General features: G+C 49.6%; 1 protein-coding gene across 1 annotated transcript; it reads right to left on the bottom strand.

Annotated features, from left to right (window-relative positions):
* Window positions 1–224: 224 nt before the first annotated feature.
* Antxrl (ANTXR like) lies at window positions 225–23,270 on the bottom strand. The gene is made up of 18 exons (XM_032919363.1): window positions 23,203–23,270; window positions 22,765–23,043; window positions 21,768–21,839; window positions 20,125–20,196; window positions 18,570–18,651; window positions 18,411–18,444; window positions 16,949–17,028; window positions 16,804–16,872; window positions 16,407–16,487; window positions 16,229–16,289; window positions 10,033–10,131; window positions 8,634–8,703; window positions 8,023–8,113; window positions 6,801–6,905; window positions 5,553–5,594; window positions 4,448–4,603; window positions 3,112–3,192; window positions 225–644 (listed from the first exon to the last, which is right to left on the bottom strand). The coding sequence occupies exons 1-18, from the start codon at window positions 23,268–23,270 to the stop codon at window positions 225–227; spliced, it is 1,962 nt and encodes a 653-aa protein (XP_032775254.1).
* Window positions 23,271–23,478: the final 208 nt, after the last annotated feature.

Raw genomic sequence — 23,478 nt, 5'->3', positions numbered from 1 at the left:
AGGGCTGTGCCACAAGGACCTTTGTGAAAGACCAGGCTTGTCTCAGCCTTTGCAGAGGGATGAAAACACACTGGCAGGAAGTGGGACCAGGGAGCTTACCTCAGATTGTGAGCATCTCCCTAGGCGTGGGGCTCTCTGACCAGCAACACACCAGAGCTTTCTCACTAAGATCTAAGTAAGACCTGATACGTGTGTCCAATGCAATAGACAAAAGCCTCTTAAACTTAGAATTTTGGTCCTTTAGAGATTGGGGGGTAAGGATAGGTGTGACTAAAGGAGTCTACAGATTGTCGGGTATAGGGAGAGAGCAGAGGTAACATCCTGGAGAGAGACTTGGTATACCTGTGGCGTGGGGGCTGTGGGGACTTGAAAGTGTAGCACTCCTGTTTGGGAGGTGGGCACATCTTTGAGTACATAGACTGTGCAGCCGGGGGACTTTCTTGGCTGGTTTGAAAGCGGATCTTTGAGCTGTAGCGTGACCGTGTGCCATTGAGATACTCCTCTTTGGGTTGAAGGACAATCCTTGTAGGGTAAGATGGTTCTGCGACGTGAAAACAATCCCGACTGGAGCAAAGGCAGAACTTTTGACTGCAGGAGGCCTGTGAGCAGTTGGGTTTCACGACAGCGAAGCTGGGATAGCCTCCCTGGAGGAAGGACAAAAAAAAAAAAAAAAAGAAAAGAAAAGAAAAGCACAGAGATGTCACTGGAATTGGGCCAGAAGGCTGAAGTTACCTGACTTAAGGCAGTGAAGTCAGGACCCATCAAGACCCGACTGGCAGGGCCAGCCTTGTGGATGCTCCTTTGAATCAAATCAAATCATAATCAACATGGGGTTGCTTACGTCAAGTCTTAGTATGAACCAAAGTTATAAGAGGGAGATCTGAGTGTTTACGAAGGTGGAAATTTCATTCATGTGGAAAAGCTACCACAAAACACTGCTAGGGCCACAAGGACCAATGACCACCATAGAGACACCATCAATGGCTGTACATTCACACCAACTCCGTGGCAACCCAGAGGCCTAAAGATACATTGCTTTTTAAATTCCTTTCACAAAAGTATGTCTTCAAGGACACCTACAGATTAATAGTCTGTTCAAAGGTGAGCTGGTGCCATTGCTGACTGTCCTCTAGACCCTTTAATATTCTTTTATGATTCATTGGGACCAAAGTTTACTGCTCCAAAGTAATTTGTGTGAACCTTCTGATCTCGCCTCTAAAGTTTCCCCTTTTTCTTTATATGTACACAGCTTGCTAGGGGACGTGGGATCCTCATTACAGGGGCCCGGAACTCACGAGTAAATCAGGATTTTCAGAGAATTTCTCTGACTGTTGATTAAGCTGGAAGCAGTCAAGTCCCCTTTGACACGAGTGTTTAAAGAATCTGGCATCTGCCTTAGGACTATGAAAGGTTTTCTACAAGCTATTTTTAGTATCATCCCAACTGTCTTTCTGGTTTCTGTGAACTTACGACATGTCGACAAAGACCTCAAAGGACCCCATGATTGCTTGTTTGTGATGGACTCACTCTTGGCTGTACAGGCCTAATTATTTCGCTTCTCCTTCATGGTTAAGAAATTCTTATTTCCACTTGGTTTGTTTACATAGGTCTGTAATAATTGGACTCTCTCCTATCTTATTTCCGAACTTCAAAAACAAAGAACATCCTAAATGTTGGGCATTAAGTGATTACTTTAAGGCCCACGCAATATGAATATTAATAAATACTTTGCATATATCAATGGTTTGTACTATAAGGTGCAGTGTCCAAATGTTTCTGTTCATCACTCTGACACTACAAGACCTGGGACAGGGTCTGTAATGGCTGTACCCCTCAGTGACCTTGCCACGCTGAGCCCCAAACTAAATACCAGTGCCTCAGTTTCCCCAACTCTGAAGAGAGCAGGACAGAGAAGGTGGCACACACACAATAAGAATCCTGGAGCCATGCAGGAGGGTGCTGGCCTGGTTGGTTCCTGACCGTGACTGTGGAAAGGTTTCTTGATTCTGCAGGGTCTCTAGTTTTCTTCCAACAACACAATTGTTGGTTCGGTTAACCATTAGCTTGTGGGAAGTCCTTAGAACAGGTCTATCTAACTGGAAGTTATAGTTTCTCTGAGGCATTTGCGAGGATGAAATGTGGTCCAGGCTCCAAGCAGCTCCAGCAGGGGTGAACAAAACTACTTATGTCTTCTATAAAAATGCCCAGACTTGCGCTAAACTTAAAACTTCTAAAGAGTTTCTTAGGTTAACGATTTGTTGAGGTACAAAAGCATGCAAATTAACCAGAACAAAGAAGCAACTAGATGACATTCTAGGAAGCAGTCTCTCTAAATTCAAGGTCAGATTCTCACTGTGCAGGTTTAGTAACTCCCTGAGATCCTGCCAAGTCTTCATGTGTGTGTGTGCCTATCCCAGCCAGGAAGAGGAGCTTAGATACAGCCTTCCCCTGAGGGAAGGAGAGGCACCCTCAGTCCCACCCAGAGACTTATCCCTATTGCTTTTGTTGCCTGACAGAAAGAGGGTCTGGGTGAGGCTCTGCCTGGAGGGGCCTTCAGGAAGAGTGGCATGCCCTGTAGCGGAACCCTGGGTGCCACTCCAACTCCTTGCTGCTCGGCTGGGCTCAAGGCCCTGCTCTTACATGGGTTCCCACTTAGGTGGTTCTCCCTTGCATAGGCAGAAAACCAGCCAGGTGAAACTTCCCAGACTGTCTTCAGTCAGGGAGCTGGCCGAGCTTGCCAAAAGCTGGGCTAGTGGTCTACACGTGTCAGCCTGGTGCTATGGGCTGCCTGTCCTGCAGGAAGCTTTAGGTCCCGATGCCTTGCTGAGTCCTTGCCCTAACAGTCCCCAGCTGACACCTTTATTTGTCCTAGTCATGGGTATAGTAGGTGACAGCTTCCATCGTGCTTTGAAGAACTACAGGTCCCAGCTGACACTTAACTTTGTACTCTACAGGGAACTTCAGGTTCCACTTAACTTATGTCACACTGCCTCCCTGAAGGGACCTAGAAATCCCGGCTAACACCCAATACGCAGCTCACATTAAACTGCAAAAGCATAAAACTTAAAAGGGGTCATTCTGTGCCTTAGGGCTTTCCTCTGTCTGGCTTACCTGTGCTTTGGGATGACACCATACCAATGGCATCTGGTGGCAGCTTGGGTGGAAGTAGTTACAGCATGTGTCCAGGTTTTCCTGAGAAGCAGATGTGACCATGAGCAAGCAGGATGTCATGGGAGATGCCCCCAAGGGACATTGGGTCCAATTACCTAGAACTCTGTCAACACAGTCCCAAGAACGCAAAACACATCCTCTCCCAAGAGAGACTTGGGTGTCTGGAGTGGTCACTGTAGAACACAGAGAATTCAGGACAAATGGGGACAAGACAGTGTTTGGGGTGGTAGGATGTGTCAGATGCTGGCTTTGGAGAAGTTCAGAAGCTCCAGGGGTGTGTGGTGGCAAGCAGAGGGAGCTATGTGTTTCGTGAAGGCTTGGGAAAAGGAAACAAGTCGTAACTTGTGCCATATTAGTCGAGTAGGCCAGAGGCCCATGTCTCAGTGAGGATCAGGAACCATGTGCCAGGCCCTGTAAGGGAAGGGGGAGAGGCCAGAACAACTCAGGCCTAACTGTAGAGAACCTCATGGCTTCAGCCTTGTAGACCCCTTGGGCACTATAGAGAAAGTCGGGCAAGTCACTGGCAGTGGCCATTTTCCTCTGAGGAGACCCACATTGGTTTCTCTGTAGCTCACAGGCAGGGGTGGGCAGACAGGGCTCTCAGGAGAAAGCCATGGGCTCACCACAGACAGAGACAGAGAAGATAGGAAGACTACAAGGCCAGGAGGGAAGCAGGGCTCTTTCTCCTTTCTCTCGATCCTTGTAGGGGCTACATATTGGGGTCTGGGACTGCTATGTGCCTTCCCTCTTTCTTGGGGTGGCCTGGACCTCCTAGGAGGGAGGCTTCCTATAAATGGTTGTTTGACTCCTTTACTTGCATATGAGAAGCCTTGATCTAGGCTGGCCAGGGCCACTGACCTTTGACCAGTTTTCACGGATAGAGGGTAGCTCAGGACTGGTCTTTTCTGCTTTTATTGTACCTGATCTTGCACGATATACCCAATCCATCTAGACTCCTTCATTCTCAGACTAAGGGTGGCATCAAAGACATTGTTGGGGCCGAATCAATGACATGGGAACTAGAGACTGGCAAGATGTGGCACAGTGGCCATGTCTAGAACTAGACACTGCAAAAGAGGGGGACAAGTGATTGTGGAGCCCTCTGTGTGTGCTCTCCTCTAGTTACTGGAGAGAAACAGGGATACAGGTGTCTGCAGACATAAAGCAATACATGTCCTATATCCCTCCCACACTCAGACATTTGTTGTGAAGATTGGCTGTGCCTGCCCTCCCCAGCCAAGCCTAGAGGGTCACAGCCTGTCCATCCCCCAGTCACCTGCACCCCTCTGTTTCCACAGCCACAGCAGGCCACGATCACAGTAGGGTTTGTGTTGACAGGCAACGGGGCTGGAGAAGGAGCAGAAGTAGAAGGAGCAGGGACAGGATCAGGAGCAGGAGGTGATGTAGGAGGAGGGCTCTCTTCTTCTGGCTCCTAGAATTGAAAAGAACTGGTCTGTGTCTTATTGCAGAACATCTGCAGGGTGGGGTCAGTCAGCTAAGGTTGTGCGGTGAATGGAAGGCCTCCCTTCTGGGGAGATCCATCATGAGACGAATAATCAAACCCCTTATGGTTTGTAGACATTAAGTTTCCCGAAGTGCCAACATCCACTTCAGTGTTCTTGGTTCTCCTGAGGCCACTCTTGCTGGCAGAAGCCTAGGCTGGAGGTTGTGCAGAGGGTAGGTGATGTCCAGTGACCATCTCCTCGCTCTGGCTCTGGCCTTCCTAGGCTACCCTGCAGCTAACACTGTCTCACATAGACGGAAAATCTGTTCCAACCCCAGCAAGGCTCAGGAGTAGGTTCTGTCTGCCCCACCTTTCATTACCTCTTCTGGCCCTCACCCCGAAGAAGGCACAGCATATGGTCCCTGTGTTCAAAGGGGACATCCCTCACAGCTCCAGGTCAGTTAGGATATCCCTATCTTCCCCAGCCCTGGGTCATCTAGGCTGCTCTTAGGGAAGCCCTTGGCCCTTCCAGCAGATGACGAAGACAAGTATAAAAGAAGCGAAGGGCCTCTGAGCCTGGAGATGGAGACCTGGATCTGACACATGCCTTCCCTGTACTAAGAACCCATTCTTGACCTCTGTCTTCTACATAGAGTCCTACGGGATCCACTGAAAGCTAACAGTTTAGTAACAGATGACTGCATATGCTGGAGCGGTTTGCCAGTGTGATGATTGTGCTACCAAAACCCTGGGCAAATGTTGAGCCTGGCAGTGGTGTTGTCTGGGTAACATTATTTTGAATCCCATAGCTTTCCCATATAATCTTTGATCTGCGTCCCCCCTATTCACCCACAAAGTAGTGAGATAGCCTGGGCTCAGCCTTCATGACACCTCTTGAAAGTCAGGATACAGTGTCAGCCCCTGCCCCCTAACTCACCTTCTCTGACTGTTGGGGAGGTAATGGTGGCTTCTCCTTAGGCTGGAACATGAAACAGACAGAGGTGAGCTGGAGTGGACTCTGCCTTGGCCCTGAAGACAGAGGAGCTCCTCCCTGGCTTGGAGCAGGGACATGGGCTGGGAGTGCATGCCTGGGTGGGTGCCCAGTGCCTGTGGTGCTACGTCCTTTAGACTCTACCTGATCCAAGGCAACTACATCCATGTCTGGTACGAGGGATCTGAACCAAGGTGTGGTCCCTGGAGAGGCCGATGGCTGAAATGCTGTACACCTGTGCCAGCCCCAACTGAGGCAGGGCTCATCTCATCCTTTTCCTTGGTGGAAACTCGGTCTTTCAGCCCCCCCCAATCCCTCCTGCAACCTCCTCACCTTCTCTCTAGCTTAGTCCTCAGTTTCTCTGTTCACTGTGACCCTGGGAGGAGATGGGTCCTGACAGCTCTGTGCTGCACACTGTCTCCAGGGCCACTATCCTGTCCCTTCTCTGGCTCTCTGGAGGGTTCCTTCCATCCTAGGTCACCGTCTCCTCTGTCTTTCCTCACCCTGTCCTCAGGATGCTAGAGAGTGTCACCCTTGGATCCTGTTCTGCTTTAGCCAAGCCCTGGTCCCATCTCTCGGTGACTGGCACCAATCAATCAATCCTGAACACTGACTGAAGTCCCTGGGTGGGTGATAGTGGCTTTGCTTTGTCTCCCTACTCCTGCAGTCCAGTGTGGAGGTGTTCATGATATATGGGGGTCAGGAATGGAGCTGGCATTAAGGGTAGGTCTGCCCTAGGAGTTCCTAATATTGCCTGATAGGTATCACTCTGCACATGGGGTCACTGGCCCTGCGTGAGGGGTCCTGTCCTGACACACACAGGCACCTTGACACACACAGGCACCTATGAGATTTGGTCCACACCCTGTGGATGTGTAGCTGATCCTTGATTGTCCTGGTCTAAGGGTGCTGGGATGGCCTCTTTCTGGAGCCAACCTTAGCTTCCAGGCCAAGCATCCCAGACTGAATTTCTGTGTCAGCTAAGCCGGAGGCTTCTGAGAATGCAGGCTGGTCTAGAGTTTGGGTATTTAATATTAAGAGTTTGTGCCTCCCCTGGATGATGTGGGGACGGTGGGACAGATGGGAGCTTGCCAGCAGGTTGAATCATAGTATGGCATATGGCACTGTTCCTTGGAGGGAGGGCATGCGTGTACGTGCCAGGACAGGGGGTAGGTTGGGGCGGCAGAGGCTTACCTTTATGCAAAACCTCCAGGTGCAGCACAGTAAGAGCAGGGTCACCAGCAAGGCTGGCAGGAATAGCAGCCAGGACCATTTGAACGCAGGGCGGCTTTGTGCTTTCTGCTTGGAAGTGGTGCTGACTTGGTCTGGGTCTTTTATCCGTGGCTCGATGATTGTGTCTTTGGCTGTACCTCCCTGTGGCTGATAGCACCAGTGACTTCTTTCCCTGTGCCCACCCCTTGCTTCCTATTTGTACACATGCTCTCTTCACCTAGCTTGCCTAGACTAAGGGGGGAGAGGGCAGTCTTCCTTTCCTCTGTCTCCAGCTCAGAATCTGAGAGATCTGAACCCGAGATCTTTATGGCCTGAGGATGGTGGTTCTCGCTGTGGCCTTGGCCACAGTATACTAGGCTGCAGGTGATCAGATCCCTGGGAAAGGGCCAGGCAGTTGAGCTAATAAAGAGGTAGGGCCAGGAGATGTGGGTCCACCTTCCAAGGCATCGAGATCTCTGTGTCTCCCAGCTCTGCACGAGAAGCTAACATCTCCCCATGAAACTTGAGAGGAACTCAAGAATAGTCAACAAGTGGACACAAAGCTCCTTCTCCTGGGCATACTCCTCCCTCCTCCCACCTCCCACCTCCCTCCTCCCTCCTCCCTCCTCCCTCCTCCCTCCTCCCTCCTCCCCCTCCTTCCTCCTCCCACCACACAGAGCTGGACTCAGGCGCTTGGAAGACAGACGTGGAACTGGCGAGGTAGTACTTGAAGGACAGCATTTTCCTCTTCAGGGACCCTGGCTGAACTGACATCACCCTCCCTCCCCCCACAGTGGGAGAGGATGCCCTGCTGGTGGTAGTAAGCCCAGGGAGGGGCAGCCAGGGAGAGGGGATACAGGGAGTGAGGACACTGTAAGTGACAGGGGTCATGGAGAAGGTTGGGGTGGAGGTGAGGCCTGAGTGGATTTGCTGGGGATCTGATCCCCTGACTTATCTTCGGCTATTGCTGGTGGAAACACTGCATTCTTGGGCCTGGAACATCTGTGTGCAGGTGCTGTGTACCCTACACGTCCTACACAGTCTCTGGCAGAGAGACGTATACTTGTTCCAGGTGGCTCTTCTAGAAACTGCAGCAGACTGCATCACACAGTCGTCGCTGCTGCTTTTGGGTTCCCCCCACCACCACTCCTTTTAGATTATCTTTTCATCTCCACGTGGACCTGCATCATCTTTGGGAGCTTACCCTAGGGCTCCAGCAGTTGGTATTGGTTATAATGACTTTCTTCCCAATGAAGGAGGTGCCACCGTTCAGACTGACTTGAAGAGAAATGTCCCTAATGCACAGAAAAGAGATTGGATGATGGGAAGGGCCCCAGAGATTCAGTTTGTTCAAATCTGTAACGATGCCAAAATTCTAGTGCGGGGGGGGGGCTCCTCGAGAGAGGGAGAAACTGTTCCCCAAAGCATTAAGAGTCAATCTCTGCCACGATGGCGACAGTTGCGTACTGGGACATCATAAGAGGTCTGCATGTCGTATAGCCATAGTGGCCAGGAGCTGAAGAATCAGGGAGATATTCAGATGCAGGTTTGAACCCTCCAACACACTGTGCTCTGCATCCTGCCCTCAGCAGAGCCTGAATACTACCAGAGTCACTAACGGGGCCTATGGAACGGAAATGGAACCCACGTATGGAAGGCAGGTGTTCTACAGCACAGGGGGCACCCCAGACTCTCCACAAGCTCGCAAACACAAACCACTAAACTCCCCACTAAGGCCTCCAGCAAAGGACACTTCCTTACTCTGATAAACGCTGGCCACTGGACTCCCTTAAGGCCTCAGCCAGGGGCACTTACTCTCCCTCGTGTTGTATGCTTGGTCCGGGACAGGTTATACTGTTTTCATTCACATCGCTGGGAGTTTCATCTGAGTGAAAATAACACAGGAGTATCAATATGACTGTCCTTTCTCCACCATCAGCCCTGCCTGAGAGCCGACCCTGGCTGAGGACTGCCATCAGCACTCCCACGTGTAGCTAGGGTTCTTGGATCCTGTTGGGGATTGAGAGGAGGAGAGCAAAACTAGAAATGCGGGACCACATAAAAGGCAGAGTGCTTTGAGCAGAGAGAGTGGTGGGCGGGGCATGCTGCGGACGCTCAGGTGACTTGCCCCTTCTTTTAGGAAGATGACATCTTATTTAAAGAAACAGAAGTATTTACCTACGAAATGATGCCTTGCCTGGAATTTAATTAAAGACGCCCAGTGATGAGAGTGTTAGGGGGCTAGCCTCTGCGGGTTGTGAACTACTAAGATGGGTGTCTCAAGAGCAAGGCACGAGACACGGTGCTTGTGTTTGGTGTACCACATCGACTGAAACCGATTCTGACTGAGCTGCTGCTATTTGGGCTAGGAGTGGCCAGGCTATGATCTGAGGGTGGGAGAAGTGAAAGGCAAATGGTGAGGTCCCAAGGCCGGAATACTGGGCTGCGGAAGGGAGTGAGTGAGGGGTTGTGGGCCCTGGGGAGAAACCTGTGCTTTAGCTGCCAGTGCGATAGGTCTGTCAGGGGCTAGGAAGGCTCCAGGTACAGCTTGGGCATGGAGGTAACAATGACCTGCTGGCAAGCTGGGTCCAGGGAGAGGATGAAAACATCAAGAGTGACATCCGAGGTTAGACCTAGGAAGTCGGTGGATACTTGTTTACTGAGCTGGAGAAGGCTCAAATGGGAATAGATATTTTTCTTTCCCCACTTTGGAAGCCTGAGAGGCATTTTTAACTGTGACAGAAGACTCTCTCTTTGAGACACATTAACTTCCTGGTCCACTGAGCTGGGGGGAAAAAGCCAACAGCCGAGCTGTATACCCCATTGGCTAGGCTTCCAATTTCTCAATCCCTGGTTTCTCTCTCTGTAATTCTGGCCTTCTTAGAAAGGCCTTTTCAGCACCTTCTAGACAGTCAGGGGCTGCTGCTCTGTTCTACCTGTGGACTCCAGGTTCTGGCTAAATGGATGCTGCAGGGGGGATAGGCCAGTGTCATGCCAGCCTCCCGATGCCTTTGGGAGCTGAAGGGTTTCTTTTTTCCCATGTTTGAATAAAGGGAGACAATGGCCAGGCAAGGTGATTAGTCCTCGTCCACGTGCTGCCTTTAGCTCTCCAGCATCCATTGGGCGTGGTCAGGAAAGCAGAAAGCTTGGCTGACTTAGAGAAATGGTGCCGTGTGGGAACAGTGTACCCCAGGGGTCCCAAGGGGCGACTTACCGACGACTTTGGAGTCACTGAACGTGAATCTACAAGTAACCTGCTTCACGTTGCTTATGCTGTCAAACTCATGTCCGCTAATGTTTACTTGATAAGCGTCTGCAAGAACAACACATACTCGTTGGGGCAAGGGAGAGCACACGCCATGTTCTCTCTGGTCTCACCTTTCATGGAGGGCTACCCTGAAGATGGAACGCTCAGGTATCCTTAGGAGACAGCATCAGTGTCTGAACCATCATCTTGTGGAGGAGGTAAATCCTCATCTGACGTCACTGAGCCTCCGTGCTAACGTAGCCGGGGGCAGGAAAGGATGCTTGCTGTGATCCCTGACCCAACAAGTTCAAAGTCCATGAGAGAGTCCCAGCGTGTCCCAAGCTAGACCCACTCAGCCGAAACCTCCCTCCCTGCTCTGAGACCTCATGCACTCCTTAATCAACATGGGCACTGTAGCGCAGCTAGGGCCTTCTTTGCACTGGGGAGGGGCTAGCTCCCTGATACCTGTGGTACCACTGAGAAGGAAGAATATCAGTTCTTTCCTGAGATTCCTCAGGAGCAAGGACAGGGACATAGAGAATAGATCCAGTCCCTGACCCACCTGAGAGTCCCTCACAGGAGCTGGGCCACCTCAGATACAGGGCCAGAGGCCAGCACCTTCTTCTTCATCCTCACTCCCTCGTCTTCCCTGTTACTCTGGGGCTTAGCAAGATCTTCTGACATCAGAGGAGCAGCTCCCTGACACTGACTCCAATGTAGAAAGGACACAGAGAGGACAGTTGGGCAGGATCCCTCTACCATTTTCTCATTTGCTTGCATAGCTGTCCAGGGGCCCTGGTCTCACTCATTCCTGTTCGCCATGCATTTCAGATGCCTCAGGGTAGTTGATCAAGGCTCCTCCTCAAGCTCCATAGCACACAGGTTGACTTTGATGTCATTTCAAGCAAACAGCAAATTCTGCTTCATTTGGGGTACAGGCAGCCTTGGGCTTCCCTGGAAGGAAGTGACAGGCCACCTCCTCCTCCTCCTCCTCCTCCTCCTCCTCCTCCTCCTCCTCCTCTTCCTTCTCCTCCTCCTCCTCCTCCTCCTCCTCTCCTCCTCCTCCTCCTCCTCTTCCTTCTTCTTCTTCTTCTTCTTCTTCTTCTTCTTCTTCTTCTTCTTCTTCTTCTTCTTCTTCTTCTTCCTCTTCCTTCTTCTTCTTCTTCTTCTTCTTCCTTCTTCTTCCTTCCTTCCTCCTTCTCCCTTCTCTCTCCTCCTCCTCCTCCTCCTCCTTCTCTCCTTTCTCCTCCTCCTCCTTCTTCTTCCACAGTAGGTACAATTTAAAAGTTTGATTTTGTGATTGTTTTTAACTAATTAAACTCCCAACTGCATTTTCCTATCCTTCCTCTCCTCCCGGTCCTTCCCCCTGCCCCATCTATTCCTTCTCCATTTCTCTTCAGAAGAAGGGAGGCCTCCCATGGATATCAACCAGCCTTGGCATATCAAGTTGTAGTAAGACCTGGCTCACCTTCTCCTATTGTAGCTAAGGCAGTCCAGTTAGGGGAAAGGGATCCAAAGGCAGGCAGCAGAGTCACCGACAGCCCCTGCTCCTGCTTTAGGAGTACCTAAAGATCCAGCTGCCCAATGTAAGATGTATGTGGGAGGCCTAGGTTTGTCCCATGCATGCGTCCTGGTTGGCAGTTCAGTCTCTGTGAGTCCAGGTTAGTTGATTCTGTAGGTTTTCGTGTGGGTGACAGGCCTGGTTAGTACTTGGATGGTTGACAGGTATTCTTACATGGCAGTTTTGCACAAGACGGCCCACAGTTTAACAGGTCAGTGGCTAAGCTGATGCCTGGAGGCACTTTGTCACCTTGGTTCAGCCGCAGCAAGGGAAGAGTGACAATTGATGTTTTTTACCTGGGATTTGTCACAGTTGTCCAGACACCAAGGCCTGTGTGCTCCAAGACAGAGAGAAGCAGGTGGGCTGCACAACTGGGTGTTTTTTGCTTTTGTTCTTAATGCAGAAGCACTCTCCCTTCATCCCTCAGCACAGCCGTCCTCAGGCTCTTCTACAACTTGGGGAGAAGCAAGAGTAGCCCAGACCAATGACTAGGATGCAAATATCAGGACAAGTTTCTGCCTGCAACGTCTTTAAGCCTCTAGATGCTACTCCTGCTACCACACTGCCCCTGCTTATTTCTGTGCACCGGAGAACACACTGCTGCTACCACATACATGGTGGCACTTTGCCTCACATAGGTGCTGAGGGGAGCACAGCTCAGTGTGAGCACAGTCCTGTCTTCTCAAGCCTGGAGCCGTGGGCTCCCACTGAAGGCTATGGAGGTCAGGACGTCGCTGCCAGAGCTGGCAGGCAGAGGAAGACCTAGTTGTTCACAGTGGGAGAAAGAGGCTCAAGGCTTCCTCTGTCTCCTTCTTCTGCAGGGTACAGGTTCCAGCTACCTGTACGGGACAAGTCTACGCGCAGGTGCTGACAAAGAGAGACATCTTTCCTTCAGAAACTCACTAACCAATGCCACAGTATGATGGAGACTCTAAGGAAAGTGTCACAGTGATGCAGGGACCTTGTGATGGACAGAGGCCATCCTTGTCAGTTCTGGTCCTGGCGGTCAGGTGTTGGCCGTGACAATGCTGGGTGAAATAAGCACGGCTTTCTTTGTGGCTATCTTGGTGAGGCATGGATGTTTCCAGGAGCCACACGGATGCCTGCTACGCTCAATGGTTCATTGTCACCTGCAGACACGACCCCCCACTTTTCCACAGATATTTCTACCTCTGCTGCTCTCTTGTTCTTTCTAGCAAAGTCAAGGTGAGCTGGATGTACTGGTGGCTCAATACCACTTTGTAAGGGGTTCCTTGAGAGTTTTAAAAATACCTTCTTCCCAGCCTTATAATGACACCTTTAGTTTTGAGATAAATAGGCGGGAACTGCACATGCATCCCAGTGCTATCTCAGCATGTTCCTTCCATGTGCACATGATACTATACCTAAAGCCTAGTCATTCCATACGTGCTCATTCCCCACATACACACACACACCTTCATACACACACATAGATAATGCAATACTGTATGTACTGTGTACCACACACACACTAACTATAATACATATTATAAACTACACATGCATGCATGCTGCCTATGGAATATGTAACCATAAAATATAAACACACAAACACCATGCTTCATCATATATATCATGTGTAACACACACACACACACACACACACACACACACCAAGTTCTTTACTCCCACACATATACTCACACATGGACACATTCTATGCCCTACACAAAGCAACACACTCGATTTACTCCATACTCACAGTTGTAAAAATACCACAGATATCACATAGGCTGCTCCGATATATCAGACAACATAAATGCGTACCATTAATCCCATACATATATACTAGATGCCACATGCCACATTAAAACTCACACATGTAGCACATGTCATATAAACACACCATGTGGTACATATGCATTATCTACCCTCCACACCATAACACATCGCACCTCAGAACCCCACACCAACATACAAAGCACAATTACATATCAGGTTTTCTCCTCCCATGCCTATTGGAGCCGTTCCCTCCACAGCCCTCCCAGAGTCCTATCATATCACATATGTTACACATTTACACACTGCTCACATAATACACAAAAGCTCACTTACCACACACAAGACATCTCTGTCAGGCAGTCCGCAAACATCGCCTATAGCACAGATACTCACTTCCCCACATTAAACCACACATGTATCCCCCTTCCCATAATACTCTCCCAAGACACATTGCACACATATAAGCCTTACCACAAAGTATTGCATTTAGATTTTCTACCTACTGTCAGGTCTCAAACCCAGGACAAAAGGCTGAGGTGCCTATGTAACATCAAAGTGGATCTGACCTCAGGGTTCTCCCAGCATCCCTCAGACAGGATATGGCCCACACACTCTGCCCCTTACCCTAAACTTCTCCAGCCCAGAGGCTAGCTGCCCTCCCCCCAGATGCCCTTCCCTATATAATCCAGCCATTTGGGTTACATGGCCCTTTCTCTACTCCTTTACCTTTCCTGGCCTCTTGGTCCATTCCTCTCCTCTTCCCTCACATAGCTCAGCTCAGTCTGGGCATGTTCGCTTTGGGCTCTCCCAGATGTCCCTGCCTCTGACTATGGTCTCCCTTTTATCTACAATAAACGTTCTCCTCCATCATACCTAGGGACAGTCATCTCCTTTCTTTATCCACCTACAAGACATACACAGCACACACAGGGCATATACTTAACACAGATGACGCCAACTCAACTTCCCATATTCACACTGTATAACAAATACCACCCATATACATCTATCCATCATATACATGCATACCATCCCTGTCACCAACACATCACATACACACACAATCCAAATTTCCTACGCGCACACATTTCCACATAGAAAGAGCATGTGCACAGCCCACCCTCAAGTATACATGTATCGATTACTTTCTCATCACTGTAACAAAGTATCTCAAACAAGCAACTTAGGAAAGACGGGGTTCCTTTGACTCCCAGTTCAAGGGTATAAGCCATCATGGAGATCCAGCAGGTGCCAGCTCCTACTGGAACCATAGGGTGCAAAGGGCTTGGGTAGCCCCGCCTTTTGCAGGCAGCCTCTGACTCCCTCAGCACACGCAGCACCTCTTTGGCCAGCTCCACAATATTCCTGCAGCATTCTTCATGGTTCTAGCATCTCTAACGTGCTGGGGTCTCCATTGCAACTTTGCACAGCTTTCAACAATGGTCTGTTAGGGTCTCTTCTCTCTGGTACTCTGATCTTGCTACAAGTTGGGTGGCCTAAGGAGCTCTCAAAAGACTCCATTATCTCCTCGATCTTGCATCTTGTGTGTCCACAAGACCAGTACCACATAAATGATACTGTCTAGTCCTGCTGTCAGCTCGGGATGAAGTTGGGCCTCTTTGGGACAAAGCTGTAGTGGCATCTCCATATCTTGGTCGCTGAATCTGAGAAAATATTTTCCTAGAAAGTTCTTTTTGAACTGGTAACCCTTCTGAGTTCAGGCTTTATTTTATTTTATTTTATTTTTTTTATAAAAATTTCATTTCAAAAGGTAGACCAGTGTATAGGTGGTGTTGGTGTTGGGGTCATCTTGCCCTCAGAGTCCTTTCCTATTGTCCTAGTTCTGGTTGGATTTCTCTTTAACATCACTAAGGACTTTAAACAATTACAGGTGCTTTCTCAGTACTAGCATTTTTACAACCTTAAAATTCCTTCCTTTCTCTTGTCAAATAGCACATTTTTCCATATCCCTTTTGCTCCATTCTTCATCTAGACCTGGAGAGAAATTACAGTGACACAGCCTGTGTGCTATTTTACATCTTGAGATTTCTTCTGTAATAAATTGGTCCGTGAAGTTTGAACACAGCTCACTCAAGCGCTCAGGACATATATAGCCACATTTCTTGCTCTACCCAGGTTCCTGATAGGCTCCTTAAAGGCTTCCAACTGTCAGTGTTTCCCTTGGCATACTGATTTTCCAAACTTCTGTTAGAACAACCTATTAAGCTTTGCTTAGAGCATTCTCGGGCTTTTCTGTCTCAAAGTTCCAAACCTTTGTGTGTTTTTTCTTTCCTGCCAACTATTTTCAAAGGCTTAAGAATGACACAATTTTGTAACAATCTTACTCCTGAAACCAGTGTTCTCTATTACTTTTCTTGTTGCCAGACAAAATAAAGGCAAAAGGAAGGGCTTATTTTAGTTCGCAGTTTTAAGAGTTCAGTTCATCATGTTCGGGAAGAAGTCATGTTGACAGGAACTTGAGGCATTTGGTTATTTTACTCCATAGTCATGAGGAACAGAGAGATGGATGTTGGTGCACAGCTCGCTTTTTTTTTTTTTTTTTAAATTACTCAGCTGTTGAATTAGGCTGCCTCTATTTAGAGAGGCTTTTCCCACTTCAGAGAACCCAGTCTAGAAACTTGTTCGTGATCACTCTAAGAGGTTTGCTTTCTAGGTAATTTTAGACTTTGTCAAGTTGATGATCGATATTCATTGTCAAAACACACAGGCCATGTCTGCCACACACATCATGGAAGCGTCGCACACAAGTTGTGCACCCCATGCAAACCTTGTACATGTATGTGGTTGTGCACAAAGCTTTTCAGGGACTCCATTTGCCCACCACCTCTCCGCCCTTACCTTTCACACACATGTAGGTAGGCTGCCTGGCTACTACTTCAGCACAGGACTTGGACGCAAGCTGAGAGAGAGAGGGAGGGAGGGAGGGAGGGAGGGAGAGAAGCGGGGATGAGCTGGATAGTAGACCTCAGGGAATGCAGACAGTACTTCCACAGTCTTCCACATGCCACATACTCACTGGGTCAATGACACTATCCAGGGCAGCAAAGCCTCCGTCGACCCCAAAATTATTATTTGGGTTGTTTGCAATATTCACCAACTAGGATAGGAAAAACAATTTCTTTGAACCTCAGAGCCAGGAATGAGAAGTATGATGTAACAGGTTCCCAGAACCCGTGACAGGAACTGGGGCCATGGCGATGTGAGGGCACTCAGTGGCTTTCATTTAAAGCCCTGAGTTAAGGAATGGGAAAGTCTCCTCCGGCCCACTCGGCATAAGGGTTTGGCTTACTTAATTCTGGCCCTTGGGTGGGTGAACAGTCCACCCTCTTGGTATTGTGAGAACGGATGCCTTTGCAATCTTGCTCTGATAGGCTATTCAGGGGCACTGCCCTTGGTCACTTGGTCTGAAGTACCTGCTGTTTGCTGTACATAAAAACACCCACGGTATAGATGATCGCTCCCAATTTCCGGGATTTTTTGGCCTAAAAAAGAAGGAAGGTGCTGAAAATAAATCCCCAAATAGCAGAGGCAGAGCCGGTACCTGTGGACTGGACTCACCTCTTCCATAGTGTCAAGATATGGCTTTAGCAGCAATAGCCCATCAGTTAGAGCAACAATCACGCTGACTGCCCTGTGGCCTACAGAAGAAACCAGAAGTTAAGTACATGGGGCTGGGTGGGAAAGACTCTAGGGAGTGCTTAGGGGGCGAGGCTGCAGATTCAGCACCGTCCTCTGTGGTAACGTTGGTTGTTCCTCAGTCCTTGGTCTCACAGTGAAGGGAAGGCTTTCTTTACTACCTGGTCTACAGATTAGGAGCCAGAGTTTGGAACCCTACCAGCAGACCTGGCCTCTCCTCCCCTTGCTATGGAACCTCTGTCCTAAGGGCAGTCTGGTTATTGAGCCTTAAGCCTAGCTTCTCTCCAGGCAGGTAGGGGAGCAAAGAAGGCCTTCCTTGCTAAGAATGCCCTAGTAAGACAGGTGGAGTCTGGGGCCAGCTTTAGGCACATCCTTGGGAACAACTTATTAGGAACAGGAAGCCCAGCGAGTCAGGACCTGTAGTGAGTACAGTAAAAACAATGCCTTTTAGTCACATAAAAACTACCTGAGTCAGGATCCTACCACACCCTGCACGGCTGCAGCTGATAACCAGAATGCAGTGACATCACTCATCCAAGACAGCCAGACACAGTCCTAGAGCCCCATGACACCCATTGGAGAGTAGATAATCAGGGACCAAGAGCAATGCACATCGGCACATCTGGAGAGATATGCCACCTTGGTCTGCCCTGTGACTGGAGAGTCTCCTCCAGGATCCTAACCCTCAAATCAGAGACTTCTGTTAGAGACTGGACCTGACCTTCAGCTAAGATATAACCACACAGGTGAGCAGCCGTGGGGAGATAGGCATAGGACCGATGTTAGGAATTCAGTGTGTGGACCTTATGTGATGACCCTCAGCATAATAACATGTGACTTTCGCTATATTAACTATGCATATCTACCTTCTTCCTCACCGCAAGACCACAAGTCAGAAAGCCTTAGGCAGGGGACTCAATGGCATCTCATCAATTTCCCCACTGGACTCTACACATTCCAGACATGTACTAAGGCCTGTGGTCCACAGGGACATAGGTCTTGACTGGGCATCTTTGATTCATGGGCTTAGGAAGTTGACAAAGTAAGAGGTAGAAGAGAAGACTTGAGAGCAAGAGAGAAACCAAGCCCTGGCTTCTATGCACAGGGTCCTCAGTCTGCTCGTCCCTTGTGCTTTCTTGTTTCTATTCACCAGCATCTGTAGGCCAAGGACCAGGGAGAACAAAGCCTACAGGTGACCCCATGCAGCTTCCGGTCATCTCAGAAGCATCCCAAGTAGGGTGCTGTGTTCAGAGGGGTCTGCTGTGCAGGGAGAGGAGCACTGGCTTCAAGAGTCAGACCTGAAGAGGTCCAAGATCTGCACACAGACCACAGTAGGGGGCTCAGCTCTGTGGGCTCTGCTTCGCTGAAGGTGCAGACTGCTCACCTCTTGTGGCGGATTTTTGGATCTGTTCGTTTGCCTGGCAAAAAATGGAAACAAACAAACAAACAAACACAAAAGACAAAACAACAAGAGAAACCAGTGGTGACATAGCGAAATGACCCCAGTGGTACTCTATCCTGAGCCAGCTGTAGGTGTCTGTACCTTTAAAAGTCCTTTCTGCATGTGCGTGAGTCCTTGAGGCTCTGTGTTCTTAAGCAGGAGAAGGCTCTTGCGGATTTCATTTCTAGAGAGAAATAGAAATAGAATCTTGTGGTGTGGGGGCGATTGACAGTGGCAAGGGGTCTGAGGTTCAGGATAATCCAGCGTGAGAAGGCTAAGCAGGCATAGCAAGGTGATCCACGATAGACTCAAAGGTGGCTTCCCTTGGGGAACAGAGAGGACTTATTACGGGTTGAGTTCTGAGAGCCCCATGCCTGGCTCAGGCATACCCCACTATGAAAGGAGATGATAACGTTCAGCATGCCCAATGGTGGTCAAACCAGGGGTTTCCAACTCCAGTTCTGTCCTCCTCTGTTTGCCAGAACAGCCTAGCCCAGTTCTCCCCCTTGTACAGCCTGGCCCAGCTCCTTCTCTTTGCCCTACCCCTGCCTTCTCTCATCTCAGCACCTACCCCTCTGCCTGGCCCTAGAATCTATCCTTCTGCCTGGTCTAGTCAACTGTCTTACAATGCCTATCCCAACCCTCCACCCAGCCCAGACTCAATTCCTCCCCTCAGCCCAGCCCAACCCTTTGCCCTGCCCAGCCTCTCCCAGGCCCCACTGGCACTCTGCTCCCTGCCAGAGTCACCCCTCAGGAATTCTTTCTGCCACTCGAATCTAATCAAGTCTTCCTAAAACCAAGCCACAAGAGTACACTATACCAGGCCTTGCCTGGACCCTTGAGAGCCAGTCTCTTCCTGCCCCGCCTCCCAGATGGACCTGGGCGCTATGTCCATAAATTTAGAGACTCTTGTCTTTTCTCTGTGGCTGGCTGGTCTACCTCACTCCCTGCTTCTGCATTTTCTCTAGGACAGAGGACAGAGGTTTTTCACACGCCCAGACACCCCAATCCTAAATGTCCCATACCTCTTTCCATTTCTCTAACCCTGGATGAGGTCTCTGGAAGAGCACCCAAAGTTAACCTTCCCTCCCAGTCAGTCAAAAGCCCCAGCTTCATGCCTCTGGGATTCCAAGCACAGCTGAACGCACCTCTCTTTGTGGCTACCCACTCTCATACCTTCCTGTATGGTGATTCAGCACAGGTGACTCATGACCCATCGTGAGGCTTCCTTACGTATGATCACAGGGGCCCAATGCGTCCTCCCCGTACTCCACTGCTTCCCTCAGGATTTTCCAGCTGTTTCCCTGCTCCACTTTTCTAAGCAGAGAACTGCTTGTTCCCAGCAGGCTGCACACAGGCTGTTGTTTCTAAAGGCACTAACATACATACCTCACCAGCTCCCTGGGTCCCATCTGTTATTATAGGCAGGGCGTAGGTAAGATTCAGAAGTGGAGAACTTCTAGAAGCATCAGGTCCATTCTGCTTAAGTACAGGCTCAAGGGTGCTAGTAAACTAGGGCTGGAAGTCATTAGGGCACATGAGCCCCCTAGCAAGGGCAATGCTAGGAGACCCCAGAGGTCTCTACAAACCTTCAGTTTCCTCAAGATCCCTGTATCCTGGCCACTAGACTAGCCTCAGGATTCAGAGCAGCACCTACCTGTCTGAGGTGAGTGGCAGGACAACGTCAGCCTCTGTTGAGTAGGTAATGATGGAGAGTCGCATGTTAGGGCTGGGGACAAAAGCATAAACCACTGAGAAGCCAACACAAGATCACCAACCTGTCAGCGAGCAGACAGGCACCAAGTCCCTGCTCCCACCCCATCTCGTTTGCACTGAGGACATTAAGGTAAAATTGGCAAAGGATCCTAAAGCCCATGGAGATATACAGGTCCACAGAAGAGTGTCAGGATAACCTGATCCATCCCATGCTCTCTCTCTCTCTCTCTCTCTCTCTCTCTCTCTCTCTCTCTCTCTCTCTCTCTCTTCCTTCTACCTTTCTCTTTCACATGTACATACACTTACATCTGAATAGGCAAAGAGGTTCCCACACTCGCCAGTGGGGGGTATCCTCGTCTCTGAACCCTGATATCAAATTCTTTGCATTTGTAGCCACTGTCTTTGCTGGGGGTTTACTGCTGTGAACAGACACCGTGACCAAGGCAACTCTTAGAAGGACAACATTTAATTGGGGCTGGCTTACAGGTTTAGAGGTTCGGTCCACTATCATCAAGGTGAGAGCATGGCAGCATCCAGGCAGGCAGAGCTGAGAGTTCTATATCTTCATCTGAAGGCTGCTAGTGGGAAGACTGACTTCCAGACAGTTAGGGCAAGGGTCTTAAGCCCACGCCCCCAGCTCCACACCTACTCCAACAAGACACACCTCTTAATAGTGCCATTCTCTGGGTCAAGCATATTCAAACTACCACAGACACCTTTCTTTACCCTCCAACTCAAGATTTTCTCTCTCTCTCTCTCTCTCTCTCTCTCTCTCTCTCTCTCTCTCCTCTCTCTCTGAGAAACCCTTCACATATACACCGCCCCTCCCCTTCCTCTCTCTCACTGTGGCTCATATCTCCTTGGCTTAGCAGGAGGTCTACTATGGCTTTGTCTCCAAGCTACCCACGGTCCTCTTCTCCTAGCCTTTTCTGAGTTACCTTGACTCCCTAGCCTAAGGGATCACCCACTTATTGAAGCTAACTATAGTTTGAATTGGAAACATCCCTTACAGTCTCATGCTTTGCCCGTTTGTCCTCCATCTGGTGACACTGTTTCAGGTGGCTGTAGACTGACTACTTAGATGGTTTCTACCTGCTTGAAGAAGGTCATCAAGTGTAGACCATTAATAGTTGCAGCCTGGTCCCTGTACCTGCCGCTTACTTTCTTCGTGGTGTGCCATGGTGGGAATAGCCTTGGCCACATGCTTCTCTTGCCATGCCTGTTGCCTGTGAAGGATGGACTGACACCCTCTGAACCTGTGAGCCTGGGCACCTCTCTTAAGTTGTGTCTGATAAGACTCATGGTCAGTAATGTTGCATCCGGCCCTGTTCACTTTCCAGCCTTGAGGACTCAGTTCACAGCATGATTTCTCGAAGACCCTGAAACTTTTGTCTGAGAGTGTCTCCCTTTTCCTTTGTCTTTCCCTAGCAAGCTCCCCAATCCACTCCTCTGACTCTGTTAGCACACCATCCTGGATCTATGCTCTATGAGGGGATCTCATGTCCATCAAATCTGAGATAGGCTCTCTGTCAGAGAGACACTCCCTCCAAGCCCAGAGAAGACTACAGTCGGAAGAAGCCATACTTTGTGAATTTCTTCACCAAACCCTCTGCGAATGAATAAATGTAGATCCAGTTCTTGGCCACACTGCCTGACCTGAAGACAAAGGAGACATATGTCAAGGTGTGACACAGCTTTGTCAGGTAGGGAGGGTAGTGTCAGCCAGCCCCCTCCCCTAGTCTTTTAGTCTTTTATCAGGTTTTTTTTTTTTTAAGCAACTTGCCCCCTTGTTCCTGCTGCAGACCATGGTGGACCATCAGGGAAGGTGATTCTCCTCAGGGCCAGTAGTGAACAGCAGATAGCTAAATAGTTTCATTTACTGTGACTATGAGGTCCCAAGAAGGACTCACTGGGTCATTAGGAAACAAACACACAGACGTGAACGTGGAAAGGGAGATTAGCTGAGAAGGGAATTGATAGGGGTGGAAGCTAACAAGCAATGACATGATAGGAAAAATGCACGTCTCACGAGCATAAAAATGAGAGAAAAATACAGACGGGTCAAATGGCTAAAGTCAGGGGCAGTGACAGAAGCTCTGAGGCCCTCTGAGGTTCAGGTCAAGTCTCCATTCCCTCCCTTGACAGCTAGGAAGGGTCTAAAGACCAGCCAAGTTTGTCTACCACACTGAGGAAAAGGAGGATCATCCTAGGGTTCTTCTAGAGTTAGGAGTAAGAAGCTGAACCCTCATGGCCATAAACAAAGCCCACTCAGGACAGCAAGGCTGGGAGAGTGACCCAGTGTCAGGGGTGACCTCTGTAAAGTCACTCTGAGGGTAGTTCACAGGAGGGAAAAGGTACTTCCCAGTAGCCCCTGGGCCCGAGGGGCTACTGATCAGAGTCAAAGCAGTGGGGACAGAGCCATCCGAAAGGACTGCTGGTCTCCCTGCATTCAGGAAATAAGTCATTGACAGAAGCCTACTTCCTGAGGTCTGATCACAATGACCTTGTCTGTCTGCTGTCTGCAGAGTATGACCTACCACTGATGCCCCGGGGGCTACCTAGGGACAGTAAGGCAACTCACTTGTCCAGGATAAGGTAGAGGTCGAAAGAACTCTTACAATCATCTCCCGATTGGTCCTGGGGCACGTTTTGCCTCATATGCTCTTGGTAAGGATTTCTGAAGCCCTTGCCCAGGCGGTGCAATAGTTTCCAGCCAGGACCATGGTATCGGAGGCTCCCAGTTTTAAAAGTGGGAGGAAGCGACAGGAGTAGGAGCAGAACGAGTGCGAAGCAAGCCATGCAGGGACGGTGGGTCCTCACGTTCTTGACTGTCCCTGGGACTTTGCTAGCTCTTGGGATGCTGTGGAAGGTCACGTGGAATCTTTCTCCACCACCTCTGCCTGAACTTAGGGGCAAGGATTACTGCCTCTAACCTACCACCAGGTAGTACTCAATCTGGCGTACTCAGGGCACAGGGACCGGGGAGGCAGCTGCTCTGGGGTGTCCTTCCCTCAACTACCTGAGAAGTCCTTCCCCCACCTTGGGACAAAACACTGTAGGGTTATGATGGGACAGGAAGGTTGACATGGTGACTTTGTGACCTGCCCCTGTGCTCAGTGCCTTCATGGTGACAGTGCCAAGAGACAGTCACAGGACCTCTGCAGAAGTTTTAGATGAGGACTCCTTTTCCACATCGCAGCCCTTCATAGGGCACCCTTAGGGACCACCTCAAGGAACCCATATATTTGCTAACTTAGGTAACTGAGCTCACCAGTCTGTGGGTGAAGAGGCCAAA

The sequence above is a fragment of the Rattus rattus genome, chromosome 13 (genome assembly GCF_011064425.1).
Source record: "Rattus rattus isolate New Zealand chromosome 13, Rrattus_CSIRO_v1, whole genome shotgun sequence".
In the NCBI taxonomy this organism is placed as follows: domain Eukaryota; kingdom Metazoa; phylum Chordata; class Mammalia; order Rodentia; family Muridae; genus Rattus; species Rattus rattus.
The sequence above is the reverse complement of the archived record's forward strand: the minus strand, read 5'-3'. Positions and strand labels throughout refer to the sequence as shown.